Source organism: Cricetulus griseus, chromosome 4, assembly GCF_003668045.3.
Source record: "Cricetulus griseus strain 17A/GY chromosome 4, alternate assembly CriGri-PICRH-1.0, whole genome shotgun sequence".
In the NCBI taxonomy this organism is placed as follows: Eukaryota; Metazoa; Chordata; class Mammalia; order Rodentia; family Cricetidae; genus Cricetulus; species Cricetulus griseus.
In genome coordinates this window covers 174,850,305-174,872,143 of record NC_048597.1, presented here as the reverse complement: position 1 = coordinate 174,872,143, position 21,839 = coordinate 174,850,305, and the positions used below count along the sequence as shown (strand labels likewise).

The following is a 21,839-nucleotide window of genomic DNA, read 5'->3' as shown; positions in this document are numbered from 1 at the left end:
ACAACTTCTGGGAGCTGCATCTCTCTCCTTCAATAGTGTGGGTTCTAGGGATTGAATGTAGGTTGTCAGGCTTGACAGCAAGTGCTTTATCCGCTGAGCCATCTTGGTCACCCATGTGTTTTCTTCTCTTGACAGATGCGTGCCTATTCTTTAGATGGATGAAGTATCAAAATATTTAGAAATAACCAGAAGTCATTCTGAGGAAAAGATGTCGGTAGTGATTAGGCCAACAATTCTGTTTTAGCTTAAAATTGAGATCTGGTCTTCTCAAGGGGTCTATCTTTAGGTTCTTAAAAGCAGCTTTTAAAACTAAGAGAATTCCTGAAACTAGCAGATTGTTTCTAGATGTGGCCTCTTTACTATTTATTTAAATGTGCACATTCTGGTCATAGATTTTGTAAAGACTTAATATCCCTGAGTTTTAAGACTATTACATTATTTCAAAATAGCATGGATCACCTATTTGAGTCTTGCAGGTCAGAGGACTAGAACAAACAAAACTCTCGGAGGCTGGAAGATGGAAGCCCACTGTTAGAGTCACTTAGCTTCTAACCTTGTGCGAGGCCCCAGGCTTGTCTTCTATAAAGCAGAGATAATCCTGCTGTCCACATTGCAGGGTTGTAGTGTGGTTCTTCAGGCAGTATTGCATATGAAGCACAAGCCAGAGCCCCTTCTGTGAAACTGTGTTTAGCAAATGGGAGACATTTTCACCTTGCTTCAGTGATGTGATGAGTTTTCTGGGAGAGAGGAAAAACAGAGAATAGGAATATGTGCGCATGGGTACGGTGCCACATGAGACATAAGAAAGTACTGACGGTAGAACACAGGCCTCTCTTCTTTCAAAGGCCAGCCTTGTCATACTCCAGTCAGATTTACTTGATATGGGTCTAGAATAACTAGAGAAATATTTTGATTTTTCACCTTCCTTTTAAAAATGTTTTGAGTTCTTTCTTGAGCAGAGGATCCACCTCCTTTTCTGGCCTTTATGAGCACCGTACCCATGCGCACATATTCCCTCACATAAACACAATGAAATGATAACAGAAATCTTCCAAAGAAGAATGCCAGTCTCACTGCTTTCATCATATTCCTTTTTAAACAGATGAAGATGAAGATGGTGATAGGATTACAGTGAGAAGTGATGAAGAAATGAAGGCAATGCTGTCATACGTAAGTGTACTGCATATGAGGGCTATTTTAGTGTTCTAAAAAGCAGTGTGTGTGTGTGTGTGTGTGTGTGTGTGTGTGTGTGTGTGTGTGTGTGTGTAGATCAGAGGACAACTTGCAGGAGTTAGTTCTCTCCTTCCACCATGTGAGTTCTGGGGATCCAACTCAGGTTGTCAGGCCTGGTGGCAAGTGCTCTGACCTGCTGAGCCATCTCATCACCCTAGCAAACAATGACTATTTTTAAAGACTGTTAATGTAATTGAGGATGGTGTTTCTTGGGCACAGTGAAGATATGTAAGTAAATCACAGTTGCCATAGCATTTTTTTTTTTTCTGTATAATAGATAAGGTTTTCAAGATTTCCTTATGTGAAAGTTAAGGGCATTATTTTCAAAAGACACTTACTGATCATATCATGAACATTAAGAATAATGCATCTTAATGACTTTTGCATTAGGTATGGTGCAGACTAAATGGACTATCAATTTCCTGTATTTTTTATGCAGTACTTAAAGTAACGGCTCATTAAAAATGAACCCCTGGGCTCTAAAAAATTTTTCAAAATCTACTTTTGACTGGAGATCTCTTTCACCCTTCCAGACTTCAGCTATAATATAGCTGCAGGCTTTTATGGACGCAGGATTTAAAGATGTATTCCTGGTTATTTTATGCACTGCCCATCCTCCTGCTTGTACCCTGAAATGAACAGCAGGGCCGCTCACTGATCCAAAGTCATCTGAATATATACCAGGTGGACTTTTCTTTGGTATCTCAACTTTTGCTGGAAATTTGCATTAACGTTAGTCTGAGACTAAAATAGGGTACACATCTAAAGCTTCAGTACCAATCAAGAAAAATTCTTAAACAACAAGGGACTTATAGCTTCCGTGAGCCGGTTTGAGATTTCCTCCCTTGTTTTATTTTACCTGATTTTGTAATCTGTTTGGAAAACCTCTTCTTGTGGTTTGGTGGAGGGGCAACCACGGAAGGGGAAACCACAGCTCTGCTTTGGGTTCCTGGCCTGAGGCGGATCACTTAACCTTTCAGTACCACAGTTGCCTCATCTGTCACTGGTGGGTAATAACACACGTCCTTTCTACTGCACAGGGCAATTGTAATGATCAAATAGGATAATAGATGTGAAAATGCTCTACAGATGCAAAATGATACTACGGCAGACATGATGGACAGGACCAGACATTTGCTTTTCCCTGAGACTTTAATTGTAGACAGCAGTTAGGATGGATGTTTTTGATAGCCTTCAACTTCAACCAGGATATTGTTTCATTGTAATGAAAACTGTAAACTGTCTGTGTGGGTTTCCGCCAATAGTTTTAATTTAGGGTAGGAGGAAAGAGAACAAGAAGGATGGCATGATTAACAGAGCATTGCATTCCTACCAGCCCAGAGTAGGAAAAGTCAATTTCCCATTGACTTCCCATTAACTTATGTGGGAGTCTTTGTGTACTGAGAATTTAGAGCTGAGCTCATCGGTACGTGGAAGGCAGAGTGGGATTGTCTTTCCAAGGCGGCACTGCTATTGATGGATTGGCCAACTCTCCCGAGAGCATGACTCCTTTGTTTTTAGGAAATACATGCACACAGATGGGTTCTGGTTTTCTGACATAGGTCTCTGGCAGAGAACTGACAACAGTGTCCTCTCCACAGGCATTCAGCATACCCACATACAAGCAATGTGGACTTTTCAAAAGACCTTGCGAATGGTGCCTTGTGGAAGAGAGTTCTGAGTGTGATCCTTGTGATGCTCTGAATCCTTTCCATTTCTGAGTGCCCTGTAACACGAGTAATAAAAACCCAGAGTCAGCTATTGGGGTTCAAGCTGAAGATCAGAAAAGCAAAGTAGCCAGCCACTACCTTTACCTCTACCAAGGCTGAAATGGAGATCCTGTCTTCCCTGTGACTGGAAACTGAATCTCTCCCTGTATTCAACATGGCTGGAGACTAATTGTCAGTATCCGAGACCATGCTCCTATCTTACATTACCTGTCTAGTGCTCAGATTAAAGGCATGAGCTCTGTTTCTGTTTTAGACTGATTCATTTGCATGTAGCTTAGGGTGGCCTTGAACTCACAGAGATCCATCTGCCTCTGACTCCTGAGTCCTGGTGTTAAAGGTATGTGCCAGCACTTCCCAGCTTCTATGACTGACTAGTGTGGCTGGCTTTGCATTCTGATCTCCAGTGTTTTTTATCAGATTATAAACAATATATCACCACAGTGCCCAGTGTGTAACCTCAGAGTTTGAAATATTTTCTTTCTCTTTAAAATTGATTTCTTACTTATTTGTATGGAGGGAGTGGTAATGTAGGTGTGTGTAAACATCTTGAGTGTGAATGCAGGGCTATGCATGTCATGGCATACATGTGGGTGTCAGAGGACAAGGTGAAGAGGTCAGTCATCACTTTGTGCCTGCTTGAGGCAAACCACTGCATATGCCAGGCTAGTTGGCCTTTGAGCTTCTGTGGAATCCCTCTTGCATTCCAATTACCATGCCATAGCTCTGGGGTCACAGACACTTGCCACCACACCCCGCTTTACATGGATTCTGGGGAAGTGCCATCTCCTCAGCCGTTACAGAGGGAGAATAATAAAATCACTCTATAGTAGATATTAGCCCTGGTTCTTTTGTTGGGGGGGATTGATCCAGAACCCCATATTTCCCAAGTATGTACCCCATAGCTGAGCTACCCTTCCAGCCCTCAGTCTCTATTTTGTAAATGGCTCAGAGACATGCCCAAGGTCTTAAAGCTATATTGAAAGTTCAGAACTTGGGACTGGAGAGATGGATGGCTCAGAAGTGAAGAGCAGGTTCTGCTCTTGCCAAGCAAGGACCTGAATTTGGTTCCCAGCACCTACACTGAGTGGCTCACAGCTGCTTGTAACTGCAGTTCCCTTGGTGGACGTCCACATGCACAAACCCACACACAGATGTACACACATACACACAACTAAAAGTAAGTTTTTAAAAGAAAATACAGATTTTCATTTAGCATCTCCAAATCCCATAGCCATTCATTCTTTCTCACAGTGTCTTCTTGGTCTTTCACCTGGAGAATCCTACTGGAAACTATGTCAAGGCCATTATGGAATCTAAATGATTTACTTATACAGTTTCTGAGTTGTGCTGTCTGTACTATACATTCCTTATAGCCTATGCTTATTTTTCAAATGCTGTATTTAACTATTTTTTTGCTATAGAAACATTAATCATGATCACATAACCTTGTACAATATGTCCTTAAATGTAGTCCCTGAGAGGTATTTTTTGGTCTGAAAAAAACAACAGTTGAAGAGATTTCCTATCCTTTTAGTCTGTCTTAGTTCTTATGGTTGGAAATTCCTCTGGGGTCAGGTTTGTCATAGAGAACATGTAAACCTAGCTTCATAGTAGGTTTCATTGATAGTCCTAGGGATTTCCAGCCTGATATGAGAATTTTGCATTGGTATTTATTTATTTAAATTTTATTTGCTTGTTTTGTTTTCAATAAATTTCCCCCTCCACTCCTCCCAGTCCTCTCTCGCCTTCTCCCGTTGATCCACTCCTTCAAAAATGAGCAGGCCTCCCGGGGATATCAGCCGAACATGGCATAACAAGACATAATAAATGGACCTTGAGAGCTTATTTGGACTAGTCCTCCTCTATTCAGGGAAGGTAGTCCTCTTCGACTAAGTGTGCAGCTTCTGGAGAGAAGCATATAGACCTGTGAGGGAAGAAGGGAACTCCCGCCTAGCCAGCTAGATCAGCTGATTCAACTCTGGTGATCAATGGGGTGACAGATGCTGCAGCCAGATCTCCCTCCCAGAGACCTAGGATAGAGCCAAACATGTCTGGAGAAAAAAAAATGTCAATGTAATGATGCCTAATAATATTCTGCTATACTCATAGATTCATGCTTAATCCAGTTGTCATCAAAGAGGCTTCATCCAGCAACTGATGGAAACAGATGCAGAGACCCACAGCCAAACATTAGACTGAGAACAGGAAATCCTGCTGAAGAGAGGGAGGAAAGATTGTAGGGGCCATAGGGGTCAAGGACATCACAAGAAAACCCACAGAATCAACTAACTTGGGTTCATAAGAGCTCATAGAGACAGAACCGACAACCAGAGATCCTGCATGAGACTGACCTAGGCCCTTTGCATATATATGACAGTTGTGTAGCTTGTTCTAAGTGTGGTACTCCTAACAGTGGGAACAGGGGCTGTCTTTGACTCTTTTGTTGGTCTTTGGGACCCTGTGCCTCATATTGGGTTGCCTTGCCTACCCTTAATACAAGGAAGGTGCTTAGCCTTACTGCAACTTTATTTGCCTTGCTTTGTTGATATCTATGGAAGGCCTGCCCTTTTCTGAATAGAATTGGAGGAGAGGATGGGGTGGGGCTGTGGGAGGTGACAGGGGAAGGACTGGGAGGAGAAGAGGGAGGAAAAACTGCAATCAGAATGTAAAATAAATAAAGAACAAAAGCAAAACAGAATAACAGCAAGACTAGGCACAAACTCTGATAGCAAAGCTGGGCAAAGCAACCCAGTAAGAGGAAAAAGGTCCCAAGAGCAGGTGAAAGAGTCAGAGACACCCCGTTTCCCACTGTTAGGGGTCCCACAAAAAAACATCAAGCTAGCAACCACAACATGCAGAGGATCTAGCCAGACCCATGCAGGCTTGGTGATTGCCACTTCAGTCTCTGTGAGCCCTTATGAGTCCTGATTAGTTGATTCTGTGGGCCATGTGGTCTTGAATTTTTTAACCCTCTGGCTTCTACTATCCTTCCTTCTCTTCTTCTGTGGGGTTCCCCAAGCTCTAAGGTGTGTGTGTGGGGGGTGATGGAGATCATAGCACTAAGTGCTTACATAAAAAAAACAAAAATTGAGAGATCTCATACTAGCAACTTAACAGCACACCTGAAAGCTCTAAAACAAAAAGAAGTAAGCACGCCCAAGAGGAGTAGAGGGTAGGAAATAATCAAACTGGGGGTTGAAATCAATTAAATAGAAACAAAGAGAACAATACAAAGAATCAATGAAACAAAGAGTTGGTTCTTTGAGAAAATCAACAAGATAAACAAATCCTATCCAAACTAGCTAAAACCCGAGGAGAAAGAATATCCAAATCAGAAACGAAAATGAGGACATAACATACACCTGGGAAATTCAAAGAATCATTAGGTCATACATTAAAAAAAAAGTGTCCTCCACATAATTGGGAAATCTAAAAGAAATGGGTAGTTTTCTTGGTATTTATTTTTTATATTCAAATCTGTGTGCTAGATATGGTAGGTAGCTCACATCTTTAATCCCAGCACTCGGGAGGCAGAAGCAGGCAGATGTCTGTGAGTTTGAGCCCAGCCTTGTCTACATAGAGAGTTCTAGGCTAGCCAAAGCTACGCAGTGAGGCCCATTATCAATCAATAAATAAATAATAAAATAAATAGATGTCTTAGTTAGGGTTTCTATTGCTGCAACAAAGTACCATGAACAAAAGAGCAAGTTGTGGAGGAAAGGGTTTATTTGGCTTACACTTCAGCATTGCTGTTCATCACTGAAGGAAGTCAGGACAGGAACAGGGCAGGATCCTGGAGGCAGAAGCTGATGCAGTGGCCATGGAGGGGAGCTGTTTACAGGCTTGTTTCAGCCCACCTTCTTATAGAACCCAGGACCACCACCCACCATGGGCTGGGTCTTCCCCATTGATTACTAGATGAGAAAATGCCTTATATCTGGAGCTCATAAAGGCATTTCCTCAACTAAGATTCCTTCCTCTCATGACTCTAGTTTGAGTCAAGTTGACACAGAGAACCACCCAATACAATATATAAATTCAACTTGACTCTGAAGAAGGATTTGGTGTGGAGTGTAGCGGTGTGGGAAGATCTCACCAGAGAACTGCATTAGGCTTCCATATGGAATTCAACAAAATTATGGTTATTTTTAAAGTAGAGATATTCCACCACTGTCCTTTAATCACTTTCTTCTACTGCTTACAAAAAATGAAATGAGTGGACAGCCTAGGTCTGCATAAGAGTCAAAGCATGCTGAATCACACCCCCACCCCCAACCGGATGCAGGGATTTTCTGGCTTTGGGCCAACACGAGTTTAAGTTTTTATCAGTAATTTAAATAGATTTTTTTTGTACTAGATCTGAAAATGTTGGCTTTTTAATTGAAAACTTATCAATTATTTAAATCACTAGCAGCCCGAGGCTGTTAATTTTATGAGTGCTGTAATAATGGCATACCATGGTTTTTGATACATGTGAGGCAGGGCTGGACGAGTGGCAGTGAGGGCATGTCCTGGCAGCAGGTTGTGCGCTGTTAAATAGTAGCCAGCAAACAAACTGAAGGCTGTTGTTTCACATCAGGACCATTTCGTGTAAGTTATTTAGAAGTTGTATTCTTTTCTCCATTCGATATATTTTTAAGAGATAATGAGAAGAAAACAAAGCTATAATAAATTGTGTTTTAAGAAAATGTAAAGTAATTTGGTCTCCAAGGAGATATTTAATGTATTGAGAGACTTCAGCAGCCAAGTGTTATTACAGCAGCATGGTGATAGCTCTCTGCATTTTGTTATGAGTTTGTGTTAATCAACAATCTGTTTTTATAGTGTAGTTTCTTGTAAGTTATACTGCTAGAATATTCCACTTCTGGGATCATGGCTTCTCCTCTGACACTATTGTATCTTTTTAATTCCTCCATAAAGTATTTTTTTAATTAGAATTTGAAATGCTTTATTAGAAAAACATACAACCTACATATTCTGAAAACTAAATACCTGATCATTGCGAATTATTTAAAGGACCCTGTTAAATATTCCCTTAATGTAGTTTAAATTTTGTTGTTTTTATTTTCCCCTCCCATTTTTTAGAAAGATTGAAAGCAGGAGCTGCTGTTCTCCTTTTGTATGGTTGTGTGGCAGCGCTGTTGGGCCCCTTTGTTGAAGGGCTTGTTGTCATGCTAACCTCTTCTTTTGGGTGGCCTTTCACTGAGGAACATAGCAGTGCATGGTGCATACCGGTTTCTTCTGGATCCTCTCTCTCTCTCTTTCTCTTTTTCTTTTTCTTTCTCTCTTTCTCTCCCTCCATATTGCCAGAAGAGTACAGAATGAGTTTTACTGTAATGCCTCTCATTATGGCAGAGACCTTGTGCTTCCGTGGAGTGTAAGTATTCCCTTTGGTATACTTGACCATCGTGTACCTTGTTAGACACTGGGTAACGTCAGGGAGAAGCACTCTTTGACCTTTGGAGCACCCTGTAAATTGGGCTATAATTATCTTTACCCTGGTCTGCATAACGTGGAGATTGCCTCTAAAATCGTGGTTAACTTTCGTAGAGCTGGAGGGTATGGAAGAGGTCTGGTGTGTGTCTTCATTTTGCAGAGGAACACCGGAGCCCTTGTCATCAGCTTCAGAAATGTGTTGGGGTTACAGGTCTGGACCAAGGAGGCCTGGACAGAGACTCCACTGTATCCCTACCTGTTTGAAGTATGGCTTTTATTCTTTAATAAGCAGTTGGCTAAAGCCTATCTTTGTAGTGGGCTGGGCACCTTAGCAAGCTTGTTTAGAGCTTCTTGTGTCACCTGTTGTTAGGAACATTGTTTTTCTGGGTTCAGTTGCCTAATGATAAGAAAGTCATAGTCCCGTGCATTTTTTTTTTTTTTTTTATAGAAGGTTTCCCAAGTATCCACTTCTTTAGTTTTGATCTTCCTAATGACTTTAAGGTGAGTGAGGTGGGTAATTTCTCCATTTTTATAATAGGATATTGGGACACAAATGTCTGTGTGCCTTTCTTTAGGTCATAACTAGTAAACAACACTGTGGCCAGAACTCACCTGTTCTGTGATTCACTCACTCACCCACACAGCTAGTTTCCAAGGGCTTGGGTCTACTGGGCGATACAGTGCTGGCCAAGCACCATGCTGGAGGTGGGCACAGTGAGTGCAATCCGAGCCCTCACTTCCTCCCAGCACACACATACTTGTCTTCCATGGGCCTGTTGAGACAACAGCTGAGAGAAAATCCAGATCAGGACAATGAAAACTGACCTTCACCATGCACAGTGACAAAAGATCAGTGCTGAAGCATGGGGTGACTGCCCCGTGAACACAGAAGAGCACCTACTCCATCTTTGGGGTGGCTCCTGAAGAAGGTGGCATCCTGGTGTGGTAGACAGGGCCCACGGGGCTGGGAAGGGTGTTCTGGGCAGAGGAACACTGTATTTAAAAGCTTGGAGGCAGAGATTGCCTGGGAAATTCAAAAGCTGCCTATGATTCAGCTTGTATGAATAACAGAGGAAGGAGGGTGTGTGATGGGCTGTGGAGAACGGAAGGCGGGAGCGTGGTGGGCCTAACTTGAAAGTACAGGGGAGTGGTGTAGCCACAGCTTATTTCTCTGGAGTGTGACTTGCAGGACAAGAGTTCTAAAACACAGAAGTGAAGCAATATGGACTATTTCAGGTCAAAGGCAGTGGTCAAGTGAATGAATCCATGAGGCCAGGATGGGAAGAGAGGTGGCCAGGATCAATTCAAGACACCTGCTTTGGGTACCTGCACTTAATGACTTAGTAAACCCAGGAGGCAGAAAACCAGGCTGGGGGCTGAGGGAGAGTGGAGAGGCAGGGGAATTACAGTTTTGGATTGTAGCATTGAGGAGGCTCCAGTAAACCAACTGGATATGCTCCAAATCTTTGGAGAGACAGGCTGGAAATAAAGATTTGTGACTCGGCAGGTCTAATTAGTCTCCATGACTCCTTTGGTGATGGAAACCTGTAAAGTGGTAGAAGGAGAATACACAGTGAGAAGGGAGGATTGCTCTAGGGTCACGAGGACCTCACCACTTCAAGGGGGACACTACCAGGAACTAGAATGAAGGTACCCAGGGCCAGGGATGCTGGGTAGGGCCATGTCTGAGCAGAGGTCCCCAAGGGCAGTCAGTGCAGAGGCTTTGTGCCACTTCCTCCGCCAGGGAACATGGCTAAACTCCCATCAGGGGAGCAATGACTGAAGAAGCCAGAGCTCTCTGCTAGCTCAGCAATCTGCTCAATACAGTTCAATGTTTGAGGAATGAGACCCACCTACTTTGTAATTCTTAAATAGTGAGCATGTTTCATATTTTGAGCACGTGTGCTAGAATAAAACATTTTTCTTTGTTCACTAATACCCTATGTTCATTGGTAAGTCACTTGTTTCATCTGTTAAACAGAGATGGATAGGGAAAAGGTATGGGAAATTAGGAAAATATATGATATATGCAGTGCTGAGGCTAGCATGTACAGGCTTTGGGGGAGTGGGAGTTGTCACCCATCTTGTAGAGGATCTAAGCCTTGTAATAGTAAACCGTGTTGTTTTGAACTCAGGTTGTTTTTTAAAATATGGTATATTTCCATGAAAAAATTAATTATTGATTGAATTGTGCTGTTATAATTAGAATTGGGTTTGAGTTCATAATAGACAGGAACACTACTTGATAAACTTGCAAACAAACAAAGCCAAAGATTGTTACCCCTTGTTGGAAATTAATTTTATTATAGGATAACTATCCTAAACTCTGCCACATCCTTATTACAACTGTTTAAGGGTTTTAGAGAACATCTCAGAGAGACTCTGAAACCAATCCAAGCCTGGAACTGGAGATTCCATTAGCTATCGTAAAACTGATTAATCTTTTACCCCGTTAGCATATTGATTATTGCTGCAATTACTGCCTGTAATGGATTATGTGAAGGACAGCTGAAGCAAACACACTATAAATGCTGCCTGTGGGTTTAGTTTGGCACCTATCCTGTACTTTCTATACATAATCTTTTATGTATTTTAAATGCTGGAATGATTCTAAGGTAGAAAGTATCAGGCTCAGTGTTGTTTCAGTGTTGGGAGATGGACTTTCTGGGTTTGAGCTTGCAAACTAAGCAGGCCCTCCACTGCTTAGTTTGAGCTAAACTGCTATGGCTGCAGTTTAATTTGTAAGCCCACAGTCACCCTGGGTGATGAGGTGAACATCTTCACTCGTTTGGAAGCTGTGATGCTGAGGAGGTTAGGTGACTTCCTGGAGGCTGTACACAGCAATGACTGGTAGAATCAGTCGATTCTACCCATTTCAGTTGATACATACTTATCAAACACCTACTATGTGTAGAGCATATGTTGAAGTGATAAAAGGCGAGACATGATAGAGTCACATTTTGGTTTTTCTGTTCAACTCACATTAGCTATCTTGGTGTCTGAGGTATAGGCTTTCACTGTTACTACCTGTTTTTATTTTTGTTTTAGTCAAGCCAGAGTCTTGTCTTTGCCGTCACTAATGGTTTTATAACTGTTTAGAACCAAATGGAGAGAACAAAGGAAGACAATACTTCAAAGACACAGAGGACCAGATCTAGTTCCAGCCTGCTGTGCAGTGGTTTAATTGTGGTCTTTGCTGTTTTCTTCAGTGAGGCTTATAGCACTCCTCTGTTTGGACCCCATCTTGCAACCCAGCAGAGTGAGACACAGCAGGACAAGGCAGCATTGCCTCCCTGGTGCCATGTGTCAGGAGACAGCCAACAGTGAGGCTCCCAGGAATGTGCCTTCCAACTCTGGAGTGCCTTGCTCATTCACCTGGGCAGCAGCAGGACTAGCAGCCTGGTGGCCTAGTGGCCTGGTGGGAGTACTCTGTGCCAATTTACTACATATGCCTCAGGTTTTATCCTTGCCTGTAGGGAGTGTTGCATATGTGGGAGCCAGAGCTCAGGCTGGGGCCTTGTGGTCTCTGGCCCTCCACAGTCCTGCTGCTTGGAAGTCACTCGTGCAGTGTGTTCACACCATGGGTTTGGCGACTACTCATCTCTGTGTGCATGTCCAGCTCTATCCTAGTATGTCAGCAGGAGAAAAGACACTTGGATTTGGGAGAGCCTAATTAATTGTTTGAAAAAGTCTCAATCGGCACAGTGTGTATCATTGCTGTGGGATTCCATTAATCGTGATATCAAGAGCTGGGTATAGATTGCCTAGGTTTTTCACAATGGTTACAAACATATATGTAGTTTTCCAGTTGATTTGGCACAGTGCTAAGATGAAAGGGAAACCTTTTTATTTATTTTGTGAGGTAAATAAATAAAGCTGGAAAACAGGTCAATTTCATGCATGCAAGGTTTTATAGTAGGGAAAAAGGCATTGCACCTGGTCTGACCCTTCACACTTGAGGTTATTTGTTTTCAAACTTGACCCCAAGCACCAGTTTCAGACAATTCTATAATTAGTTTGTTAGATAAAGCATAAGGATATATTTTTTTCTGATTTCTAGGGCCATGGCAAAATAGAAACCTACTGTACATAGCAGTTAATTAAAGAAAAGCATTAACTATAGGCACCACCATAGCCCTGTCTTGTATCAGTATAAAAAGGCAGGAATTTTTTTGACAGCCACTGATTGGAAAGTTGCTTGCAGCCTTCCAGAAGCACGGGTACATGCTGTGGATCAATAACCGGCAAATTTCCCATTAAAAAGAATACCTGAGCAATGTTCCAAATAGCCACTGGCATCTTAATTTTCCACGGAAACCTCAAATACTTGTGTGCCAAGGACAAGTCATTTTCGGACAATTTTTCCAGACTACTTGTTAACAGTTATTGCTGTCCCAAAAGGTTGACAGCCAACATGATTGATATTTCACTTACCTGTCTTCACCGTGTGAGTAATGGTGTGCACGCTGTATTTCTGGGCTTTTCAGGAACAGTCTTGTGTTGCCTTCATATATTCCATAGTGATTTGCACATATTTACACTGTGCATGTTTAAGTTTCTGGGTCCATAGAAAGAGAGAATTGCCTTCCTTTACAGTTTGAAAGCCTTTGCAGGGGAGGCCATGCTCCTTTCAGTCACTGGCAAACAGTCCCTCCTGGGCCCCTCCCCATCGTGCTTGCCTTCACCTTCCTTGTTTGCAGTGCAGAATTCTAGCCGGATTTCCTAGCTTCTAATGACCCTCACAAAGCCATAGAATGTTGAGGCTTCTGCATATTTCTAAGGAAAAAGATTGATTCTAAAATAACTTTATATAAAACTAATAGAAACACACAAGTTTTGTTTTGTAATTTATTTGTTTTTATTTTATGTGCATTGGTATTTTGGGGGTCTTCTGGAAGTGGAGTTACAGACAGTTGTAAGCTACCATGTGGGTGCTGGGAATTGAACCTGAGTCTTCTGGAAGAGCAGCCAATGGTCTTAACCACAAAGCCGTTTGTTTCTTCAATCCCAAGATATAAGGTTTTTTTTTTTTTTCTTTTAGCATGTTAGTGAATGTGATAACCAATTTTCAGGAACTCCCAGAAAATGAGGGAGTTAAGTGATATATGTATGTTTAAATATAAAAAAAAGCGGAAGAGAGACTTTTGCCTTTGATAGGCCATCAAAACACACAGTCAGGTTGGAGAGATGGCTCAGTGAGCGGTTAAGAGGACTGACTGCTCTTCCAGGGAACTGGGATTTGATTCCTAGCACCACATGGTGGCTCATACCATCTGTAATTCAGGCTTTTTTCTGGTCTTTGCAGACACCAGACATGCTAGTAGTACACGGACATATATGCAGGCAAAACACTTGGACAAATACAAAAATTTAAAAACAATTTTGTGCCCAGTCAGTGGTTTTCATTGTAGGCATTTTTCTTCATGAACATCATTTTCTTGTTTGTTCAGCTTAAAAGAAATATAAGAAGGTACTGAAGCCATCTCCAAGTATAGGTGGACAGGTGATCCAGGCAGTATCCCCGGAAAAGGGGATGGGACCTCAGTCCAGTCTTCTTAGTGCCTTGGGATTATTTTATGAAGGGCAGTGAGCTATTGTCTTACTCAGGCTCTTGTGTTTTGAGTGCCTAGAGTTTTACAATGCGTTTGCTCCATCTTAAATTATGCTTAAGGCTAAATTATGCATCAGAAGTAGATTTTCTAGAAGGGGACTATCTTTTTACATGGGGATTCTGTTGTCCTTGTTTGAGTAATATGTTATTCATTGGTCCCACAGTCTCTGAAACTTTGATATTCATTAACTGTGTGTTTTTATATACAGATGTGTATGTTTGATTAACTGACATGTGAATTCAAGCCAAATATTGACTCTGTTCATTTTGCTTTACAAATTCAGAAGAAAAGGACAAGAGGCAATTTGATTAATTTCTATCAAAATGCTTTTTGTGACATTTAAAATATGTATCATTTTAGAGTATGATTAAATACTAACATTGGGTCTTAGTTAATACTGTTAGTCTCAAAGATAAATGGTGGGCCGGGCGTTGGTGGCTCATGCCTTTAATCCCAGCACTCGGGAGGCAGAGGCAGGCAGATCTCTGTGAGTTCGAGGCCAGCCTGGTCTCCAGAGTGAGTGCTAGGATAGGTTCCAAAGCTAAACCGAGAAACCCTGTCTCGAAAAACAAAACAAAACAAAACAAAAAAGATAAATGGTGGTATGGACGATAACCCCATACTGGACTTCCAAATCCTGAATATATCCACTGTAGTAATTTTGATGTGCAAATATAGGGAACATGTTCTCAAGGCTGATATGTGCATACCAGCCATTTACAAAAGTGCAATGAATTAAACAGCCCGTAAGTGTCTGTCCTAGTGTCCGTACATTACTGAGTAATTTCTTTCTATTATCTCTTTGCAGTATTATTCCACAGTAATGGAACAGCAAGTAAATGGCCAGCTAATAGAGCCACTGCAGATATTTCCAAGAGGTAATGTTGAACAAATTCTAATCAACAAAGATTATTTCAGCAAACTGTTTCATCAACAGTTATGTTTTCCAAAGGTTTAAATGCACATAACATGATGTTTAGCTCTTAATTTGAAAAAAAAAAAACCCAAAACAAAAGAAGTATTCATTATCATGGGGGATTGCAAACTATATTATAGTTATAGCAGATAAAATATCTAATCTGCTAGAGTAAATTAAACTAACTAGATTGTTTTTCTTGTTGTTTGTTTTTGAAGTACATACTTACATTCACTTAAAGAACTCCTTGGGAGTCCCCATGAATCTAAACCAAGGCAAATGGATGGCTTTAATTCTGCATTTATAAATTGTGGCTCACGATGGTAGTGAAAGCTGCTATTGAGATGAGAGCTCTCAGCTAGTGAGAGAGAAGCTGTGAGAAATGGGGTTCTAGGACAGGGCTCCGGGCAGAGTTAGATATTTGTCTTGGGGTAGGGGAAGCAGTTGAAAGTCTCCAAATACATGAATGGACAAGGGTGAGTGAGTCTCAGTGAGAATCCCTTTTTTAGGTTGGGTAGTAACAGCCTTGTGTCATTATGCATTATGATTGTTCAATTGTGCAAATATTCCCTTAAAATTTGAATAATGGTGAAAAGAGTGACTTAGTTATATAAACCAGTGTTTTTTAGCCATTTTTTTTTGTCCCACTTGAAATCCATGTTTTCTAACTAATGGAATAGACCAGGAAATCCTCTAAGTAACTCTTCTAGAAATAGCTTAATTGAAATAATTAAAAGTTAAACTCACCTTCTTTAACTGTACAGATAATCATGGTATGAGTTTTCCAATTAAACATTCTAGACTTTCATTACCTGTAACTCAGAAGTTTGAATGGCTCAATTAACCAGTGGGCTCTATTTGCAGAGATGGTCTCCAAAGGCAGCTGGCTTGGCCAGCTGGGGAGGAGATACAGGTTCAAATGCAGTATTCCTCCTTGGGCATTTGTGTGGGCAGTGGAACAAGGGAGCTTATTTTATTAGTAGTAAGAACTTAATGAAGGGCTAAGTGAGGGGATAAAACTGCTTCTTAAGCTCAGTGATCATCCAAAAGAAAAGTATGATTGATCGGGCTCTGTGGTGCTTGACTGAACAGGCGAACAGAGGGAGACTGCCGTTTCTTTGTAGATGGCCCCTTACCATGACACAGATTATTTTCTGGTTTTCTCAGTGACTGCAGATTTAGGGCAAATTTAAAAAAAAAAAAAATATTTCCTCCAATTATTCCCTCCTCCTAAAAATTCCTCCATTTTTAGTCTGTAGTGTTTTACAGGCTAAAAATCCTTTATCAGTTGCTTCTGAGCTCTGTTATGCAAAGCCAGGTACAGAGCCCAGAGAATCTAGTCTCCATGCTGGAGAGCTTTTCTTTTCAATGAGCTGTTTCCTTCTCTCCATGGGAAATCTTTCCAGTTTAGTTCCCGTTCACTCTATGGGCAGCCTTTTGGGTGTTACTGTTCTTAGCAGAGCCCCCTTGGTGGTGGCTTTCCCAGCAGTTTTGCAGTTAGGGTTTACTGCTTCCATTGTATGGACTGGTGGGGCCCAGAGGGGTGAAGTAACTGGAGAGTCATACAGCTCCAAAGTGTTTAGTGTGCTCTGAGTGAGAAGTTGGTTTAGATTACAGTTTGTTTCTGGGGAAAGGCATATAATTTCAGGTACCAGTGAGGTGTGTGAGGGGAGTTTGGAGGGCTTAGTGTAAAAGTAAAAGAAGAGGTTGCTGTAAAAACAAAACTATGAGATGCTGGTATGACCCCCAGCTCCAGAACAGCACCTTTGTGGCTTAATGCATATTAAATGTAGTCTCACCAAGGCATGCTGAGAATTCCAAAATGTGACTTCATCCCCCTTTCTGGAGTTCTTGTCTGTGCTGTGATTTGGGTCTTTTGGGTTCTTTCTGTTGTCTTGTTTTTTTGCTACCTCACTGCAGATGAGTGGGGTGATGAAATGTATATTTGTCTGGTTATATTTTGTCAGTTTGACACAAGCTAGAGATTCCTGGAAAGAGGGAACCCCAATTGAAAAGTTATCTCCACCAGACTGGCATGTCTGTGGGCATTTCCTTTATTTCTAGTCATTGAAGGAGGAGCTAGACCACTGTCCTCAGTGCCAGCTGTGGGAAGACTACCCTAGGTTGTATAGAAAGGTGTCTGCATGTATGTCTGGAAACAAGTCCCTTAGTAGCCCTTTATGACTTCTGCTTTAGTTCCTCCAGGTCTCTGTCTTGGCTTCTTTTGATGATGGGCTGTAACCTGTAAGCTAAAATATACCCTTTCTTCCCCAGGTTGCTTTTGGTTTGGTGTTTATCACAGCAACAGAAGTGCATACCTGGACAATGTACAGTTAGAATGTGGGCATGGAAGGAGGTTCCCTGGGCCTTCCTGGCTGGTCAGAGGGTCTCAAGCCCTATAGGGCTTGTGCCTGAGCTCCAAGTTAAAAAAAATCTTTAGACTGAGCAAGTTGGCAGAACAGGAGACAATGATTTTACTCTAATCACATATTCTCCTCATTCCAAGTGTCACTGTTGTCTTGAATAGTATTCCACTCTTAGTTCATGGCCAACTCCTCCCTGTGGCTCAGAGCTGTGTTAAATATTAATAAGTATGAAAATTGGCTAGCATTATAGTAACTGCCTTTTTAACTCCAGGATGTATGAGGTTGCTGGGGTTTTGAATGCAACATGGCTGTTTAGATTTCTAATCACAGAGGTTTGAAGAGGCAGTTGAGAAGCAAGCATTGTTAAGGTTGAGAAGACTTCCGGAGTCTCTCTTATTCCTTGACTCGCCACTCTTTTTCCTGCAGAAGCAATAGTCTAAGGGAATACTGAGGGTCCTTCAAGGGCTGGGCACCAGATGTATACAGTTATTGTTTTGTTCAAAGAATTATTTTGCATTTTAAAGAGAGAAGATTTGGAGTCTTAATGTATTAAGTATTTTATGCAGTTAAAAAATAAAAACATTTATTCAAGTTGAGATATATTTTGGGGATAACATTTTGGGATAACCTGATAAATCCATTTTTAGAACTATATTTATTTACTTCATTTTATGTGTATTTGTATACCTGAGTGTGTGCCTGACCATGTGTGTATGGGAACTGGAGAAGGTTAGAAGAGGTGTTGGATGCCTTGGAACGTCTGGGGTTAGAAATGGTTGTGAGCTACCATGTGGGTGCTGGGAATTGAACTCAGGATCCCTGGAAGAGCAGCCTGTGCTCTTAACCTCTGAGCCATGTCTCCAGTCCTCATAATACAATAAATTCGAATTTGCTTGAAGTCCTCAAGTGAAACTAACCCACACCTTGTAATTACCATGCACGTCTTCTCAAGCAGCTCGATTTCGGTTGTCAGAAACAGAAAAAGAAAAAGAATCAAATTCACCCTTCCCTAAACAATCAGTGAGAATCGACAGCCCCTTTCCACCCTGTTGTAAGACACTCTGGTATTTGAACGGACTCGGTCTATAACATGGCTAGAAAGCTTTGTGTTTTAAACCTGATGAAGAAGCATCTGTGGAGTTAGAAATGTCTCACTTGTAGCCCAGGGTGGTGCTGGGAAATTCCTGTCATTTTCCCTGGCCCTACGTTATCTTCAGAGCTAAATAGGAGCAGATAATGAGAAACCTCATTAAATTGTATGTCTGTATTTTAGTAAATCTGATTGCTTATGGCTGCATAAAATTTGAATACACCCAGACTTGCATATTACATCTTGGAACCCATAGCAATCTTTTTGGCACTCAAGGACCCTTTTCCCCTACTCCTCCATGCCTTCAAAGCAACAAAAGCAGAGACCTGCCTTTTCTCACATCCTTTGACTGCCTTGTGCAGTTCCGTAGAGTGAGGGAAGACTGCAGCCATCTGAGCCACGGGAGGAGTCTCATCATTTTAGCTCGGCTAACGTGGTTTTGGTATGTTTTAAGCAGAAATTGGAATTCATATGAAGTGGTGTCAGAGAGCACTGTGCATTTATAAACGCTCACTCCTGCAAGTTAAAAACCCGGTTCATAATTCCCACCTTGGGTCTTGGGGGCCACTTTTCAATCATTTCTCTCTGCTAATTTTGGTGTCACCCTCATTTCTTTTTAAACGATTCATTTTGAGCAAATTTGTAAATGGCCCTGATGTGTTCTACAATTTAGTCAATTACTGTTTCAGCCTGCAAGCCTCCTGGGGAACGGAACATACATGGCCTGAAGGTACGAATTTCAATAATTGTTTCAGTAAAGTTAGATGGATTTGTAATGCTGTGTTCCACTTATTGAAATGTCAAATAAAACTGCACTTTCTCAAGCTCTGACAAGCAATCTTTTTTTCTCTTTTTCTGAGTGGTGGGGGCGGTAGGGCGACATCTGTATTTGCTTACGCTGTGTGTGTACTTGGAGCCAGAGCCTTTGGTGCTATATTTTTCAATTATTTGAAACTGTTTTGTTGGGCAGTGTCTCCAGGATGATCCTGGGGTCTGTTCTCCACAAAGATTCATTTGAGCGGGAGCATGGACTTCATTTTGGTGATTAATTAAGCACATAAGCATATTGCATACAAGGTGCCCTCCCTCTTCTCTCGACATATTTATGTTGGAACACATATCTAGTCAATGTCTTTTCATTGTTCTGCATGTCTTAAATTCTGGATTTCTGCTAGAGGCTTCACATCTGAAAGAAAAGCTGGCTATTTTATTAGGCTCAAGTGTTTTATAATTAATTACTTGGACCTCATTTTCTAGTGAATGAGAAGCCGTTGTAGAGCTGGAAGGGGGTGATATCCCGAGGTTTGCTACTAGCCCCCAGACACAAGATTAATGCACTCTCATGGGCATCTGCTTTTATAAGGTTCTAGATAGTGAACTGAGGTTTTCACCACTCAGTTTTTCTTTCATCAGTACTATTTAAGCATTTGAATAATGCTAGGGATAAGGGATTATGTAATATCTGGATTGTACAGTTCTGTAACCTATATACTGAATACACTCCAACCATGGGTCTGTCTAGCAACAAGCTAATTAACCTTCATAGTGAGATGAGACATTGTGTGGAGAATTATAGGTTAATTAGAACTGTGTCCTCTGAACACAAGGCTGATCAGACTTCTCTCTTTACTTATAGGTGAATACTCGAGCTGGACCATCTCAGCATACCAGCCCTGTAGTCTCAGATTCACTTCCAAGCAATAGGTGAGGACAAACAAGGGAACTGTGCCCTGCTTCCATCCTCTCTCCAGGTGGGGGTGGGGAGAGGCTTGGTCAACACATGTCTGTTCTGTAAGGTAAAAAAGTGTAAACAGCTGTAAAGAAAAATAGACTAGCCAGATAACCTTCACTGCCTATTGGCTGAAGAGAAAAAAGACTTAACATAGAAAGCTAAAATTAGAGAGGCAGGTGAGATGGCCAGTGGATAAAACGACTTCCAGGCAAATGTAAGGGCCTGAGTTTGGATCCCAGCCCCCATGTAAGATCCAGATGTGGCAGCACACATCTGTGACTCTAGTTCTAGGGAGGTGGAGACAGCTCTCAGGAGTTCACTGGCCAGCCACTCAAGTTCATCAGTAGGAAACTGTCTCACAAAATATAAGACTGCGGGCCACTGAGGAGGAAGATATCATATATGAACCTCTGGTTTCCACATGTGCACAACTATGTGTACACACCCACACAAGCACACACCTTTACTACACACACACACATACACAAAAATGCATGGATGGATGGATGGATGGATGGATGGATGGATGGATGGATGGATGAAGATACAAAAGGTGGAATCGACATGTTTCACCGTTAACTTTGTTCTAGAGTAGTTTTCCCTGAGTCTCCAAACTTTATAGTCTGTTCTGTGCCTGTCTCAATCTTGGTACAGTTACAAGCTTTGTTATACCAGGTCTTTCTTGCTTGTCCATCTTTTGACAGTGTTATTATCTGCTGGCATCTTCACCAGTCAGAGTCAGGGAAAGAGTCAGATGTTGACATTTAACTTGACCGGCAATGCTGCTCATTAATGGCATCTTTGGTTGTACAGGAGATTAAAGCTACTGTAACAGGAAGGTCATTTTTGTTAATTCATGCTAGTATCACCCCACACTGGGACAGATCTTCAGCCTTTCAAAGTCTCCTTATAGACCTGAGCTTAACCACATTCTGTCAGTACTCAGGTCAAAGGGGTGACTTAGGACATTTTGTCTGTGTGTCCAGTCAGTCTGCTAGTAAACATCACATTGCTGTGGGGGCGATGCTGAAAGGTCTAGATTGCAGAGTCACAGCGGTGCCTGGAAAGCTGACAGAATGGGAAACCCTTTCCTCCACCCTGCCCTGAAGATTCCCGGCTTCTGGGCTTTAACAGTGTGTGTGTAGCCTTTTATGGGCTGAGGTGGATCTCAGGCTCATGCTTTCCCTTCATCCTGTCTGTCTGCCTTTACCCACAGCCTTGGGCCTTTGGCTGTGAGTTTCTAATTTGGTACAGGCTGTGGTAAGGGTTCCTTGTTGGCCACTCTCCTCATGGTAGGAACATCTGTAGGAGTGAGTGCTTGTGTCTTGTGTGTGTGTGTGTGTGTGTGTGTGTGTGTGTGTGGTTTTCGAGACAGGGTTTCTCTGTGTAGCTTTGGAGCCTATCCTGGCACTCGCTCTGGAGACCAGGCTGGCCTCAAACTCACAGAGATCTGCCTCCCTCTGCCTCCCGAGTGCCGGGATTAAAGGCGTGCGCCACCAACACCCGGCGAGTGCTTGCATCTTAATAACAGAAGTCACAGAGACCCTCTGCTCCTGTGATCCTACCCTCTTCTTTATTTTCTTTAAAAAATTTAAACATTTTATTTTATATGTATGTTTGCTGGCATGTATGAATATGCAACACATGTGTGCCCAGTGCCCACTGAGGCCAGAAGAGGCGGTTAGAGCCCCTAGAACTGGAGTTACAGATGGGATGGTTGTGAG

The 21,839-nt window shown here is 41.9% G+C and overlaps 1 protein-coding gene across 6 annotated transcripts in view; it reads left to right on the top strand.

Moving 5' to 3' along the window:
- Positions 1-21,839, top strand: part of Map2k5 (mitogen-activated protein kinase kinase 5) — a 225,508-nt gene that overhangs the window by 17,532 nt on the left and 186,137 nt on the right. For all 6 annotated transcript variants that reach the window (XM_027414796.2, XM_027414793.2, XM_027414795.2 and 3 more), the window contains exons 3-6: positions 1,103-1,170; positions 14,820-14,889; positions 19,073-19,113; positions 20,020-20,087. In XM_027414796.2, coding sequence (XP_027270597.1) covers positions 1,103-1,170; positions 14,820-14,889; positions 19,073-19,113; positions 20,020-20,087 — 247 coding nt within the window. The remainder of the gene's footprint in view (positions 1-1,102; positions 1,171-14,819; positions 14,890-19,072; positions 19,114-20,019; positions 20,088-21,839) is intronic.